The sequence below is a fragment of the Eutrema salsugineum genome, unplaced genomic scaffold (assembly GCF_000478725.1).
Source record: "Eutrema salsugineum unplaced genomic scaffold, Eutsalg1_0 scaffold_5, whole genome shotgun sequence".
Classification (NCBI taxonomy): Eukaryota; Viridiplantae; Streptophyta; class Magnoliopsida; order Brassicales; family Brassicaceae; genus Eutrema; species Eutrema salsugineum.
In genome coordinates this window covers 15,166,694-15,181,727 of record NW_006256612.1, presented here as the reverse complement: position 1 = coordinate 15,181,727, position 15,034 = coordinate 15,166,694, and the positions used below count along the sequence as shown (strand labels likewise).

At 36.0% G+C, this 15,034-nt stretch overlaps 4 protein-coding genes across 5 annotated transcripts; 1 reads left to right on the top strand and 3 right to left on the bottom strand.

The window, feature by feature from the left end:
• Window positions 1-334: 334 nt before the first annotated feature.
• On the top strand, window positions 335-2,080 carry LOC18994633 (protein arv1 homolog). Its single transcript, XM_006418304.2, has 9 exons — window positions 335-488; window positions 608-655; window positions 778-867; window positions 995-1,040; window positions 1,139-1,212; window positions 1,305-1,390; window positions 1,472-1,538; window positions 1,655-1,730; window positions 1,844-2,080. Exons 1-9 carry the CDS (start codon window positions 396-398, stop codon window positions 1,996-1,998), a joined length of 735 nt encoding a protein of 244 aa, XP_006418367.1. The 5' UTR covers window positions 335-395; the 3' UTR covers window positions 1,999-2,080.
• On the bottom strand, window positions 2,074-4,522 carry LOC18994632 (NAC domain-containing protein 1). 2 transcript variants are annotated; one of them, XM_024152394.1, is made up of 6 exons: window positions 4,262-4,522; window positions 3,870-4,156; window positions 3,333-3,497; window positions 2,829-3,212; window positions 2,570-2,737; window positions 2,074-2,452 (listed from the first exon to the last, which is right to left on the bottom strand). In XM_024152394.1, exons 1-6 carry the CDS (start codon window positions 4,410-4,412, stop codon window positions 2,246-2,248), a joined length of 1,362 nt encoding a protein of 453 aa, XP_024008162.1. In that variant the 5' UTR covers window positions 4,413-4,522; the 3' UTR covers window positions 2,074-2,245. The 2 variants fall into 2 exon arrangements, with proteins under 2 accessions (XP_024008162.1, XP_006418366.1); XM_006418303.2 differs by having other exon boundaries at window positions 3,333-3,452.
• Window positions 4,523-8,360: 3,838 nt separating this feature from the next.
• On the bottom strand, window positions 8,361-10,697 carry LOC18994631 (silicon efflux transporter LSI2). The gene is made up of 4 exons (XM_006418302.2): window positions 10,510-10,697; window positions 9,193-10,303; window positions 8,922-9,111; window positions 8,361-8,815 (listed from the first exon to the last, which is right to left on the bottom strand). Exons 2-4 carry the CDS (start codon window positions 10,240-10,242, stop codon window positions 8,559-8,561), a joined length of 1,497 nt encoding a protein of 498 aa, XP_006418365.1. The 5' UTR covers window positions 10,243-10,303; window positions 10,510-10,697; the 3' UTR covers window positions 8,361-8,558.
• A 180-nt stretch (window positions 10,698-10,877) lies between these two features.
• LOC18994630 (uncharacterized calcium-binding protein At1g02270) lies at window positions 10,878-14,138 on the bottom strand. Its single transcript, XM_024152930.1, has 11 exons — window positions 13,908-14,138; window positions 13,720-13,815; window positions 13,494-13,598; window positions 13,298-13,403; window positions 12,638-12,858; window positions 12,468-12,544; window positions 12,274-12,382; window positions 12,062-12,187; window positions 11,724-11,834; window positions 11,380-11,487; window positions 10,878-11,255 (listed from the first exon to the last, which is right to left on the bottom strand). The coding sequence occupies exons 1-11, from the start codon at window positions 14,082-14,084 to the stop codon at window positions 11,037-11,039; spliced, it is 1,455 nt and encodes a 484-aa protein (XP_024008698.1). The 5' UTR covers window positions 14,085-14,138; the 3' UTR covers window positions 10,878-11,036.
• Window positions 14,139-15,034: the final 896 nt, after the last annotated feature.

Below are 15,034 nucleotides of genomic sequence, written 5' to 3'. Positions count from 1 at the left end.
TGCTTTTTGAAGAACAACGATCTACCGCCTCAATTCCAAAATACGCAAAGAAGCGACCTGATTTGTTTTTTTTTCTTTTACATCTTTTTGTGGTGTATAAATCGAAATTATCGGTCGAAAAAAAAATCGAAATTATCGGTCGAAAAAAATCGAATTTATCCATTTGTTTTTATTAGATCGCAAATATAATTCACGAATCTACGCATTTCAATACTTTAGGTCACAGAATTAAGTCTTGGGTCCGAAAACCCGGGTCTCATTTATCAGCAAGGCCCATGTATTGGCCCTTCAAGGTTTAAAATAGTCCCCCAGAAGCTGACCCGGACCCGGATTTGGACCCGGACAAGTCGAATTGCTTCTTCTCTAGAGAGAGAGAGAGAGAGAGAGAGCAAGCAATGGCGAGTGAATACAGATGCGTTGGATGTGGGTTTAGGGTGAAGTCTTTGTTCATTCAATACTCTCCGGGTAACATTCGTCTCATGAAATGCGTAAGCTTTACGATCCTTCTTGACCCAAAATTTATCAGGGTTTTAAAACTGTCTCTCTCTGTGTTGATTTTTGTAATTTCTCAAAGTTTCCATTTTTTGAACATATGTTGTTTATTTAGGGAAATTGCAAGGAGGTAGCAGACGAGTACATCGAGTGTGAACGCATGGTCTGTTTCATTCACTTAGTTTCCTTTTTTGGTGTTGTATTTATTTCCACTTTTGCTTTTGGTTCTTTGGGTTTCTTTTTCTTTCTTTTTCTTTCAGAATGTAACTGATTTTTGTTTGGCAGACTATTTTCATCGATTTAATTCTTCACAGACCCAAGGTATATAGACACGTCCTCTACAATGCAATTAATCAAGAAACTGTAAATGTTCAGGTAGACTATTTTTTGATCCGAGTTCTTGATTTCAAACAATGCTTAAAATTGGTCTGATATACAAGAATTCTTATTGTTTTTGTCTCTGATCCAAGAATAATTGTTGGTTTCTTTTCAAATTTTGCAGCACCTGTTGTTGAAGTTGGTCTTCGCTTATCTTCTTCTAGACTCTTGTATCCTTTTGATTCCATCCTCGTTTACTGTCAAAGTATATCTAGTTATTGGTATTTATAATGATAACTCATTTGAAAAGCCTTAAAATTGATCAAAGATAGAAGCTTGGTACTGAGAATAACTGATGAGAGATCGAGCTTATCTGAGAGCTCGGTTCTTACATCTGTAAAGGTTAGATCTTCTTTTAGTAGATATAATAGAATTATTTTTTTCATTGAGATAGTTGAAAAAGGATATAGTGTACACTATCTTTGCATGTTCAGGTTCTGATCGGCGTCCTATCTGCAAATCTTGCATTTTTCTTCGCTTTTGCCATTGCGGCTAAGGGTTTGCTAAATGAAGTTTCCAGGTGATTCTTCTTCTTAATATTACTATCTAAAAAGAGTCATCGGAACATTGATTTCTGTGTGATTTTGATGTAATTTGGCAGAAGAAGGGAGATTCTTTTGGGGATACTGATCTCGAGTTACTTGAAGATTTTTCTGCTAGCTATGCTGGTATGTTTTACCTCTCACTAAGACCTAATATCAAAGAACCAAAATTCGCGAAGTTTCTTCTATTGATAAACCTCGTGTCTCTTTGCTAAAAAATGTCGGAATCTTGGTTCTTACAGGTATGGGAATTTCCAATGTCAGTGATCTTCATTGTAGATATACTTGTCTTAACATCAAACTCGATGGCTCTTAAAGGTCAGACCTTCAAAATTGTTCTTAATGCAGAATATCAAATTGATTTAGACAAGTTTGTTATTGTTTCAGAATCTCACACTACAAAGTTGTTTTTATTTTCGTGTTAAAACCAGTGCTGACTGAATCAACTACCAGCCGATGCATAGCCGTATGCTTAATCGCTCACACGGTTAGATTCTTGGTAGGTTCGGTCTTTGAGCCAACGACATTCTTGACACAATTTGGATCTCTGTTCTTGCATCTGTCTTTTTTAAGCAAAACCATATGATCTGTTTTATGTTCTATACTACAGAAGATATACTAATAGATACAGACTTTTGTATTTTTTGTTTCCTTTTCTCTCTCCATACATTTTTTTCTTTCTTTCTTTCTTTACGTACATTAATCGCACAACTTCAGACTTTTCCAAGCGAGAAAACACAGCAAAGAAACCAAACAAACAAAACGTAAAAAAAAAAAAAAAAAAAACAACAAGAAGGGAAGAAAATTTGTGAGCAAGAATCGGATTCGACCTCTTATGCAACCAAGATGATCCAACTAATGATGGAGATGAACAATAAGAAGCCAATGATCATGTTCTTGAGATGGCTCCACTGTGAATTCCTCTGACTCACTTCCTCTAAAACAATCCAGCTCTGCTTCACCGCAGTGGTGGATGGAACTTTCTTGACTGAGTCTTTAGCCACTATCCACTCGCACTCGCTTTTCTGCGTAGCTATCACCTGCAAGCAGATTGGTAGCCCGGCAATTTAACATTTCGTGTATTTAGAATATGATGAAATAATGATGTAACATTTCGTGTCAAAATCATGCCTCTCCCCATGAGAATGTTCACATACCTTTTCTTTGCCCTGTGATTGCAATGTCAGCTGCTTTGGTTTCTCTTGTGCCTCATTATTGTGCAAAGGCTCAATAGTACTCAATAATGGAATATCATCTATAGGAGTAAGGTACGGTCCATCTGAACTACCTACACTGTCAGTCGAGCTCCACGTGTCCCTGCAAACCTATTAAAAGCCAAAAATCGACGTGTGATGTGTGAGCAAATCTAAAACACAAGCGATTGAAATTCTGACTGTATGAGTGTAAAGTGCTTACTGTTGAGTCAGTGTCAATATCACTGCTGCTATCATCAGCGAAAACACCAGTCACAGGATTTTTTGGCCGGTAATCACTGCAATTCTTTTGCGTATATGTCCTTTCATCAATCAAAGAGTCACAATTATCTTCAACCAGTTGCCTCCATATATCATCTTCATATGGGGCCGAGTAAGGAACTTGTTGTTGTAGGTTGAGATCGCCACTAAACCAGTGGCCCTGATTTGCTAAATCATACTCAGAGAAATGGTTTGAAGATCCTGAATTTCCTTGAAATGATTGCTGCATGTTAAAGTTCCCACTAAACTGCTGCCCCTGATTTGCTGAATCATACTCAGAGAAAGTGTTGAAAGATCCTGAATGTGCTTGAAGTGATAGGTTGACCTGAAAAAAGAAACAAAATAGGAGAGCATCAAATCAGTTAGACACAAGACTTGTTTTTTATTTTGGGTCTGCCAACTGAAAGTTAAGAGCAATCAAATAGTATGGACATTGTTGACTCACCACAGAACCTGCACTATTAGTCATATTGGGGACAAAAGGGAGAGTGGGATCTGTTGCGTTAGCAGATGGAATGTTCATGATGTGACCCTTATATTCCAGTCTGCATATGACATAGGTTCTCTGTACATACAGATAAGGATCATCAGCAAAAAACATATGTGCGAGCTGTGTCAAAAAGCTAACCTGTGTCAGACATAGGTTTTGAGCCTCAATGCTTACATAGTGTCTAATTTTAAAAACATTGGTGAGTTCTTAGCACAACTATTTGCCATAAAGTCATATCGGAACTATGAATCAGCAGAAACCACAGATACGGTGTTAATATGACTAAAATGAAACCAAAAGAGCCACAGTTTCTGTCCATTAACTCAGCTATTCACACAAGACAAACACTCCCAGAAAATCAAAGAAACAGTGTCATATGAGACATACTTTCAGTCAACAGCACTTGAAATAGATGAAAGGCAAAAGCGAATCAGTGAAATTGAACAATAAGAATCAGAATGATCAATTGCGAAACGGAAACGAAGAATTTACCTGATCTTCTGGCAAGAGTGTGTAGTGAAGCTCTTGCATAGCCCAATCGGATTTGGTTTTCTGGGAGGTTTTTCCCCTGAGGAACACCAAAAACCTTTTCTGACCAATAATCTTACCTTTGATTCCAGACCAAATCCCCCACTGATCTTTGACATCCACAGACTCTCCGGTAAGCTTCCAGGACCCAGAACGCGTAGTCCGGCTCTGTCGATTCCCACTCGCATACTTGTTTTCCCTTCGGGAGAAGAAATACCAAATAGGATCTCTCGATTTGATCTTCGACTTCACTGTTTGTTTACAGCAACCATAAAAACCCTAAATCAGATATCAAACCCGACGGATCATCACGAGCAAATGGAATTTCATGAAAATCGAAAAGAAACGCAACTTACAGCACAATATCCAAGGGTCGAAGCTACAGATGTTGACCTCGCTAATGGATCCTTCAACGAGCCTAGTGTTTCCCTGAATTTTGTTACGGAGATAGTAGCCGACGAGCTCCTCGTCGTACGGACGGAATCCATACCCTGGCTTATCCTCCATTTTCAATCGGATCGGAAGAAACGGAATAAATAAACAAATCGAAGAAGAGAGTGATTCGGTGGTTTCCGGGAAAGGGGTTTCGTCGCCCGTCGCTCTCTCCGATTATATATATTGTTTTCGGGTTTGGTTGATTTTATTTGGAGGGAGAGACAGTGAAGCCTTGAGTTTAAATAAGCCCACAATAAATTATATTCCGGTTCGATTCGGTTTTGGCTTCAGTTCAGTATTTCATTATTTCATATACTCAGATATAAAAAAAAAATAATTATAAGACTTGATCGTAATCTTGAAATTAATCTGAATTCAACTTATACTATTCTATCGATTATATTTAACAGTAACTACCTTTGTGCTTTTGTGTGATAAATAAAGAATTAAGATATGTTATGTTTATAAAATCTGTCTTATGATTTGGTTTTATTGTTGAATTGGTTTAATTGAACCGGTTAACATCCACTCTATCGAGAAGGAAAAATCGATAAATAAATTCAGGCTTAGTCGGGAAGCTGGACGGTCAAGTAGGTCCCACAAGAAAGGTTGGAAACTCGAATCTGTCTTCTGCTTTTTTTTTTTTTTTTAGCGCGTGTGTTTGAACTTTAAACACACATTAATAATAAAAAATTTTTGGGTGGGGACGCTTATTAATTTATCTCCTCTATACTTTAAGTAACGATCTTGTTCTTGATTCATATGGAGTTGTGGTTAAATCCAATATCCATGTAGAAGACTATTTCGTTGGAATTGTGAGTTTCAACGTTGACCAATTGACCATATGTTTGTTTACTGAAGAATATGTATACGTAATTCAATCTTATAATTAAAAAAACTGGAAAAAACCCAGCAATAGAAACATAAACAAAGTCGGAAGTAGTTAATTATTTTGTACTTTTGATGTCACGAAGTATGGTTGTTAGAAAAATCTAATGTCCCTACAAAATTAATAGGTGTTTTTTTCCTTCTCATTCTCATGTCTATCAAAAGGTTAATGTGGAAAATATTCAATGGCTCTCGCTTTCTTACACTTCCTAGTTGCTACTTGCTACAATGTGAATGTGGTTGGTCATATATTTTTTTTTTTAATTTTTTGGTCAAATATTTTCTTATTAATGTTGAGTAAATATAGGTATATATTTACGTAGCTAAGCCTTTTCGAAGAAATATCCTTACAATTTTTGTTTCATATATCGACAATCTGTATACAGTAAAACCTCTATAAATTAATACTCGATAAATTAATAATTATTATAAATTAATAAATTTTGCAGGTCCCAAATCGGGTCAATGTAAAAATCCATCAAATTCGATAAGATAATAAGATAATAATTTTTTTTGAAACTTATGTAAATTTATGGTCCCAACAAAAACATAAATTAATAATGATATAAATTTATGCAAGTATATATAAATACAATATTCTAAAATATGTCTAATGTGTTTGTTTTTACTTAAATTTGAAATCTCATTGGTTCTTATCTCTCTAATTATTATATCAGTAGCTTTTATTGCTCTTTTACTATATACATTCAACATTTATGATGATTTTTTGACGTGATAATTGATTTTTTTACCTTTAAATGTTTTTAAATGTATTGTAGTGTTATCTTCAATTTTATCATCAGTAATATTGATAGCAGCCATGATTTTTTTATAAATTTTAAACTTATGAACATGTATATTTTTACATGGACAATCCAATATGGTGTTAAAAACTATTTTATTGTGATAGTTATGATTCTTAATCATAATTTATATCATGAGATTTGTTAAAATTTTAAAACATAACATTAATACAAAGAAATTTTTAGAAAATTATATGCGGAAAGTAAATTTTCTCTATAAATTAATAATTATTAATTTATAGATAAATTAATATCACGATAAATTAATAAATTGTCCCAACATTATTAATTTATAGAGATTTTACTGTATATGGAAAAATGCTAACTCTGAATTAGTCAAAACTGTAATGTATTATTTAAAAGTGTTATTGCTTCTTGGTTTAGGATTCATCAGTTATGCATTTGGAAGAAATGATATAATGCATGACATATATCTATTAGCCAGCTGGGGACAATTAGCAAACATTATAAAAATATTGAAAACCTAAAAGTAGATTTGATTGATTACACTAGAAACTACATTCGTGCCTAAGAAAATCTTACTTTTGAATTAATGAGTGATAAAAAAAAAAAAAATCTTAGAAAGAGAGCTCTTGCCAAAACAAAAGGTAGAAGATGGGAAGTGGATTCAATGTTGACGAATCAGGGACTTTCCTTGTAAGAAAAGTTTATAGTCATCATACATACGAAACAAAAAGCTAAAAAAAAAAAAAAAATCAAATATAATAGAAGTCCCACTCACCATGACATCTTTCATATTTCTCCATATTTTTTTTCCATAACTATAGTTACGGTAAAATTCCTACTAATTTTTTTTTTTGAAAGGCATGAGAACAATGTGAAAATTGGTCACGTGTATGGACAAAACACCATGGAAAACTCGAATGTGAGGGAGACAACTTTTAATGTTTTAAGTAAAATATTAGTAGTATTTACTGTGATGACTTATTGGTATTAAAATGTTATTGATATTTAACATTTTTGATTATATGTTCCTCAGCATTTTGGATTACGGGAATACTGGAACAGCGAGGTAGTGGTAGGCCCTGTAACGTATCTAACGAAGGCAACGACCAAATCTAAATATGTGCACTGATTGGGCCACGTGGAAGTTCCAAGTTACTCGCGCTGCTCTTACTTCGAGAGGAAAAAAACAAAGACTATGTGGAATCTTTGGATCTTTAACTACTTTCCTTGTCTCTCGATTGCCTTCTTGTTTCACACTGACACCATTCACGCAATTTAATAAAATAAAAATATAGTAAAATATACCTTAATTAATATAAATAATTTATATTCAATCTGACAAAAAAAAAAAAAGAGGAGCCATAAAACGGGTCCACTGATTTCGTACTAGTATAATCTTTAATTGCTAATTTAGATTTAATATTAGTAAAACAGATATTGTTATCCACAATCATAAAGTCTGACAAAATTCCTTGCTATTAGCCCGATAACTAAAATCTTTACTAAAAGAGTTCTAGTTCAAGTATTTGTTTACAAATGAGTCCATGACTGTGTAATAGATATCTAGAAAGAGAGGAAGAAAAATAAAAGTTAGCATTAGTCTAATGGTGTTTGAACTTAAACATCAACATGACAACATGCACGTGGTATATGTAGACTAAAAGAGACTATTGACATTACTAAACCAAGTGTATTTCGATTTGTTTACTCTTTTGTTTCCTTTTGCTGAATCTGACATTTATGTTTTGTGGGGGTTAGGTAGGACCGTTTGAGTACAGGTTGATTGCTACGTGCAAGAGAATTTGACAACTTTGTATTTTCAATCCACTTCTCGTCACAAAATTCAACTTTTTATTGATTACATTAGAACATACACTATGGAAACTGGAAAGTTACAAAACAAGATAAGACATAATTTAGTAGCACTAATACAAATCTGGAAATTACAAAAGGTGTTCTTGATCTCATTTATTATCATGTTCTTGACAGAGGACGTGAAGAAGAAGAAGAAGAAAAGCAGCACGTGGGCACTGGGCACATGCTCTCGTCCTTCTCTAAGGCATTTTCATGTGGTCAATGGTTTGTTCTACTTCTAGCGGGAAATGTGTTTATTATTAACTTATAGATAATACTTGTGCTTATTTTTGTTTATTTCAAGAACACCCCTCCTAACTTTTATGAACATCTTCTTGAATTCATTATTTATATATATGGAGATCGGATATAGTAACCGGATAGTATGTTCGATTAGGGTTTTTATTTATTTATTTATCTTCAAATGACTAATAGTGTGACGACTTGAATTTTTCAATGTGCAACAGTGTAAACGAAAACAACAGATGACAATAATGGAAGGATACTTTATAGATGGTTGTTGTTTTGTAAATGTCTTACAAAGAGAAATGAAAAGCTCTCTTCGTCATTGTGAAAAGATACAATGAATCTTGAATTACAAAAGTGCGTAAAAATTAAGAAACAGTAGACTGATTCTTGAAATGAATAAAATTCCTTCACAAACAGAAAAGAAAGCATATACAGAGTGAGCCCAGTATATGATGGTTTACTTGATAAGAAGTAGACCAATGGCAGTAACGATGAGTGTTGAAGGTAAACCGAACTTGAAGTGTTTGGCGAAAGTGAGAGTGTAGCCATGGCTCACTGCTCTACGAGCTTGCTCACACACTATCAGGTTTGCAGCTGAACCAAGCAACGTCAAGTTTCCAGCCACAGTGCTCACCCACGCCAGCAACAGCCACGCCTTCTTCTCCTCCTCCCCTGCAGCCGCTGATGCCGCCACTCTTGCTCCCAACAAAAGCACTGCACACGTAATTAAAGACGAATCTCTAGTTAGAGAGATAAACCCTAAAACAACATGTTTGCTTTTCAAGGATATAGAATGACACACACACACACACACACACACCGGTTGGTACATTAGAGGCTACATTGGAGAGGACAAGAATCACAAGTGCTAGAACCGCGGTTCCTTTGGCCTGATCGATTTTCGCATATGGCTCCATTAGATCCCACAGAGCCGTAGGGATACCGGTTTTGTTGAATCCATCAACGGTTATGAACATCCCGCAGAAGAATATCAAAAGCGAATACGATACCTTCATTTTAAGAGTGTGATTAGAAGTATAAAACTTGATTTTGTTGATTTGGGTTTTAAAGAGTCAAAATTTGGTTTTTACCTTCTCGAGAGACGGCCTTGCGTCTTTGAAGTCAAGAACCACAAGAGCTAGAGCAGCGGTAATTGCGGTCCACGACATGTTTAAACCCATAAGCAGAGATATTAACATTCCTAATGTGATTAAGTAAACACTTGATTTCCATAAAACTCTTCTCCAGTTCTTGCTAGTATTGAAGCTCTCTCCCTGAGACTCTGCGTTTGACGCATTTGAATCACGGTTCATTATATCGCTCTCACCTGCAGAAACCGCTCTGTTTCTGAGCGTCTCAGGATCCATTCTCAAGTTTGATTCTTGGGATCTGAAAGAGCTGAGATGTGGTAACGTAGCTGGCGAAAACCGATGAGATGTGACGTCTTCCTCAGCAACAGCTTCAGAAACCGCATTTTCTTCTTCCACTTCTTCTTCTTCTTCGTCGTCTTTATGGTCAGACAGTAACCTCCAATACATAGCGAGAAGAATCAAAGCATTGACAGTAATACCGACAGCCATGGCAGGAAAAACCCCAAGAAGAAACTCCCAAAACGGGATCTTGCTTTGAACGGCGATCACAAGATTCTGCGGGTTCCCAATGGGAGTAGCGGAAGATCCGATATTGGCGCTGGTGGCTAAAGCGAGGAGAAACGGGTGAGGAGGGAGGTTCTTCTGCCTAGCGATCTTCAACACAAACTCTGTTAAAACCACACAAGACGTGTCGTTTGTGAAAAGAGCGCTTGAAACCGCGGAAACAAGACAGACTCGACATAGCAAATCTTTAGGTCCTCTGCTTCTCCAAGAGAGCAGTGTGCCCAAGTACTTGAACATATCAGCTCTCTCCAGGTATATACTGACAACCATCGTGCCAAAGAGAAGACCGAGGATCGGGAGATCGATGGCTGCGTAAGCTTGTTCAGGGGTTATCACTTGGAAGATAACCATTAGCATCGCACCAAACAGAGAACCGGCGGTTCGACCAATTGGTAGGAACGGTACAGAAGGGAAAACTGCTAATACCCAGAAAATGGCAAAGGCGATTGAGCCTAAAACCAGCTTAATTACTGGTGCCATTGCCATTTCCAAGATCTCTTTAAATCCGATTAGAAACCCTAAGGTCGTTTAATCTCATCAATCGTCTCTGTTCAGAACAAGGAAAAGGGCAATCAGTTTCCAAGTCAATTATTGGATATAAATCAAACAAACAAACTCCTTCCATGGAAAATTGTGAGTGACCCATAAGAGAATTTCTCCAAACTAAAAGTGGAAATCAGTTTCTCAAGGAGTGATAGAAGAGGAATAGTAACAGAGCGTCGGTAGAAGTAACCAGAGCAGTAAAGGACTCACCTTTATAGTCCCACCACGAACTCCAAAATGCGGAATAACCAAAAAAGTCAGCTCTTTTCCGATTACTTTAATTTCGAAACCCAAATGCTTTTTTTCTCTGTTCTTGGGTTCGCTGTTTTAGTGTTTTTAGATCTCCCTTTTTAAGTTTCATGAATTTATCAGTAACTTGACTCGTCGTTGGAATTTTTCTTTTTCTTTCTTTTATGCCAACCATATTGTAGTGTTAAACTATTTTATTAAACGAGTCAACTGTTTCGTTGATACATTAGAAACCAACACGATCATACTGTAAATAATTGAATTTTAAATCCATTTAATTGACCCATTACGAAGTTACCTTTTTTTCACACCCATAAAGAGTCGTTCAATAAAAAAACAATCTCTTTAATTTATCATAAACAGTGATGCTATTACAAAAGTTCAAAAACTTATCTCAAAAACTATACAAACTTCAGAGGTATGTAAACTTCTCGTGGCAAATCTCAATCTCATTGCTTCTTTACATTTACAAGAGTAATAAACAAAACTTAACTACAGATCATTTTGACCGGTGAGAACTGTACGGTGAGACAAGCGTGATCGGAGAGACTGTAATTCTCCGGCCACAATCCTTTCTCTGCTTCTTGCGGAAACAAAACCGCTTTATTCACTTTCAATCCAATCGCTTCTTCTTCTCCTTCTCCTTCTTCCATCACACTCTCTTTGCAGTTTCCAGATTGATTCATCATTGTCATGCTCCAAATTTTCTGACAATACATAACCACAAACATACACACATCAGAGTCTTCATTGACGTTAGCTAAATTCACTGAAACATTTTATCGGTTTGTGATTTTTGTTTTTGCGCCAATTGGTTTACATTCATTTTACCTTAAGTTCTTCATAGTCGAACACACCATTTCCATCAAGATCAGCTCGAACCCATAGCTCTTTTGTCTCTTGGAAGCTAAGTCCATGTGGAATGCCCGTTAGGTTTACCTGCAACATTAAGTCCACTCTCAAAGCTTAGTCCACTGATTCCTTCCACATGTTGTATAAAATCAAAAGAACTTATTTCCTACTGCTTTGTTAACTAAAATCTCCAGTTGATCAAAATGTTTTTCCACAAGGGTCGAAAATTCAATCAGAATCTGCAAGGTTAAAGACATTTTGGCAGCATTTGTGGATAATAGAGGTCTTTCGAGACTCTTTTTTCCTGAAGAATCTAAATTTACCTTTTGAAGTGCTTGACAAAATCCGGAGTAAGTTAGTGAATCACTCTGATTATTTGCCCCCAGAATAGCAAAGGCATTGTCTTCAGCTATCGAAGCTTTCTGGACTTGATACTGGAAACCATCAAGAGAAATACAAAAGAGAAATGAAATTATCAGTTGGAATAAAACATAAATCTAGAAAGAATGAAACATGACATGATAACGGGATGCTACAATCATAAACAGACCTGGTATGGTAACTATGAAGTACTTAATATTTTGTATACGTAAAGTGATTAAAATCTTTGTTTCCGAAGATAATATAATACGTTTGCAAAAGCAAGGCGAATCAATCTCACCTTGATAATGCTGAAAACAGCTTCCACCCAACTTGTTCTCAACGGTTTTCTTGAATTGCTAGGATTACAGAGCCATATGAAATCAACTCCGCATATATTTCCCCTGTGGTTTCTATGGCTAACCCACTGAAGAAAGAAAAGAAGAAAGACGGTTAAGGGTGTGTCTTTTAATAACAAAAGGCTGGAGAAAAAAGTTTGTAAGAGATGTCTACCCTATGAGCATCACTGTCTGTATACTGATGAGCAACATCGTATGATGATACAAACCCTTGAGATCTCAAGAATTTGTATACATGCCCGCGCTTGCTTCCGTTCCAGTCACTGAAATAAGCGTCATACAAAGTCTGTGATTAGATTGTACTGGTGGAGGGGCATAACTTCAATACTCTCAAGACCAGAAGCTCACCCGCAGAGAATAATGGGCATGTGAGTAAGTTTGTTTTCCTTTTGGTAAGCTTCCAGATATTCGAGAATTTTGTAAACCTGTTAAGAGAAGCAGATATAAGAAAGTTAATTATCACAAAGATCTAAGGGTGAACGGTCTCAGAAAGAAAAATGATAAGAAGAATGACCAACCTGATGCAATCTTACAATAGACAAACTAGAATCATGTGGGAACAAGAGATGCGTGTTCACTATAAGAACTTCTTGCTGAATGTCTTGTTTCCCATTAAGAGGAAAGGGAACAACTGATTTGACATGTAAGAGCTGAGCAACACGATCTCCAAAATCGTTAAAGAGCAGCTCCCGGTAATTTACAAGTTTGAAGTTATCCTTATGGATGGCAGTCAAAAGACCTGTAGAAGAAGGACATTCAAATAAACAAATGAGACAGCAAAGAAGAAAAAGAAGCCTATCTATCAGATAGAGGAATCCAAACCTACGGAATTGAAATGTGAATTTCGATCCATATTCCCACTCCATCCATCAAACAGTCATTGAAAGTAAGATTGCCGCTTAACACGACATCCTACAAACAACTGACGTTGAAGAACACATAAACACCAACACGCAACCTAGAACAGGACATGAGAGTATAGAATTGGACCACCACTAGACACTGTTTTTAACTGAAGCATATCAAGCAACATCAAAAGCCTCTAAAGTTTCTAATGTCTTTGGTCAGACAAGTTTTACCTAGAAAAATTCAGCAAAAAAAAAAACCACATCCTTCTCTACTTCTAACAAGAGCTGTTGCCATTTTAAATCAAAGTCATTAAACCGAGAGAACCTTACCATCAGCACGACCGTTTGTTCTAGCCAACTGGAAAATAGTGTAGCCTGCAGTGCCAAGCCGCTCGTGGAACATCTTCACCAATTCCTCATTACCAACCCAAACTTCCTATCAAGAGTGACAATTGTTTTTAAGTCTCTCACATACAAAAGTCAATTTGACTTTCTAAGAAGAAGATACAAATATATTCTTTATCACCTGGAGACAGATAACCGAAGACCGTTGATGGAGTAGACAATCTAAAATCTTCTGGTTCCGAGTAAACCAAAGCGAGTGAAAATCGCTCTCTCGAATGCTCTGATTCTGTAACACAAAGTGTTGCAGTTACCCACACACACACACACACAATCAATGTCACCGGAAAAGAACATTCCGATTCGAATTAAAAGACAATCAGAAGATAATGAGAAGAAAGCAAACAAACCTGTTGATCAACCCGTTTATAAATTGGAGCCAATATGTTGAAAGTGGTACAAGAAATATTCGGTTCCGCCATCGAAGCTAAGTTCGAGTTGAGTCTCTGCACAACCACAATCATCGAATCGCAGAACAATTAGAAAACAATCAATCAAAAGAACAGGAAAACTCGGAATATAGGAAGAGCCGACGCACCATAACTGAAGCCGCCTTGTTGTTTCTACCGGAAGAAGATGAGAGCAGACCGGAAAAGTAGATCGGGAAAGGAACAGCGGCGAGGACGACGAAGAGGGAAAATGGTGAAGAGAAAGAAGGGATGAATCTGGACCGTAGAATTACGCTGATCCTGCTTCGATTGTGATGGCTTTGCATTTGTTGTTTTTTGTTTTTCGGGGATCTTTCGAATTTCCAATGGATGTTTTGAGATTTTATAATTTTCCTTTTGTCTCTTTTTCTTTCTGGTTTTAATCAATTAAAACTAATGCCTTTACGTCAACCGTTGATTTCCTCTTAATTTACAATACATTATTGTATACCACATAAAATATACGCGCTTTCCCTTAATACTAAGTTTTCCCCAAAAGCCAGATATTTAAAGCACCACATATTAGTGGGTCATGAATCTCATGACATACAGTATGTAGTACTATGTTCATATAGTCCCTAAACCCATGAACAATTGTAGGCAAAAGCCCATTAATCAGTTACATTGCATTCGGATATATCATAATTGTAACATATTTATATAGCCGAGCACTCCTCAACTTTTCACATTTGACACACATTTTTTATTCAGAAAATAGGGTTTTCAATGATCAAAAGGGATTTTTGTTTTCAACCGACGATCGAAGGATTAATTAATTAATTAATTAATTAAATGTCTGCGACCAAAAAAAAAAAAGGATTAATTAAATGAATTTAGTTAAATGCGTATCAATGAAATTAACAATCAATAATAAAAAAAAAAAATTCAGTACCAATCACCCACCAACCTTTTACTTCTCTTAGAGTTAAAGGTTTCTCTCTCAAACTCTACCCTCTATACATATTTCTGCAGAGAAAATATTTAACTTAGGCACAACCATCACTCAGGTAAACTACAAACTTAAAAAACCAAAACCTCTTTAGTTCCTTTCAACGGGTGATTTTAAATAGAAAAGAAAAAAAAAATCAAGATAGGATTCAAGTTTCAGATAGAGTTTCATTGTCCATACCAATCTGAATTTAGTGATTTCAGCTCAAGCATCTAAAACCAGACAATGATAGGAAATCAACCAAGTGACATATACAATATACACACACACCTTACTATACTATATGTA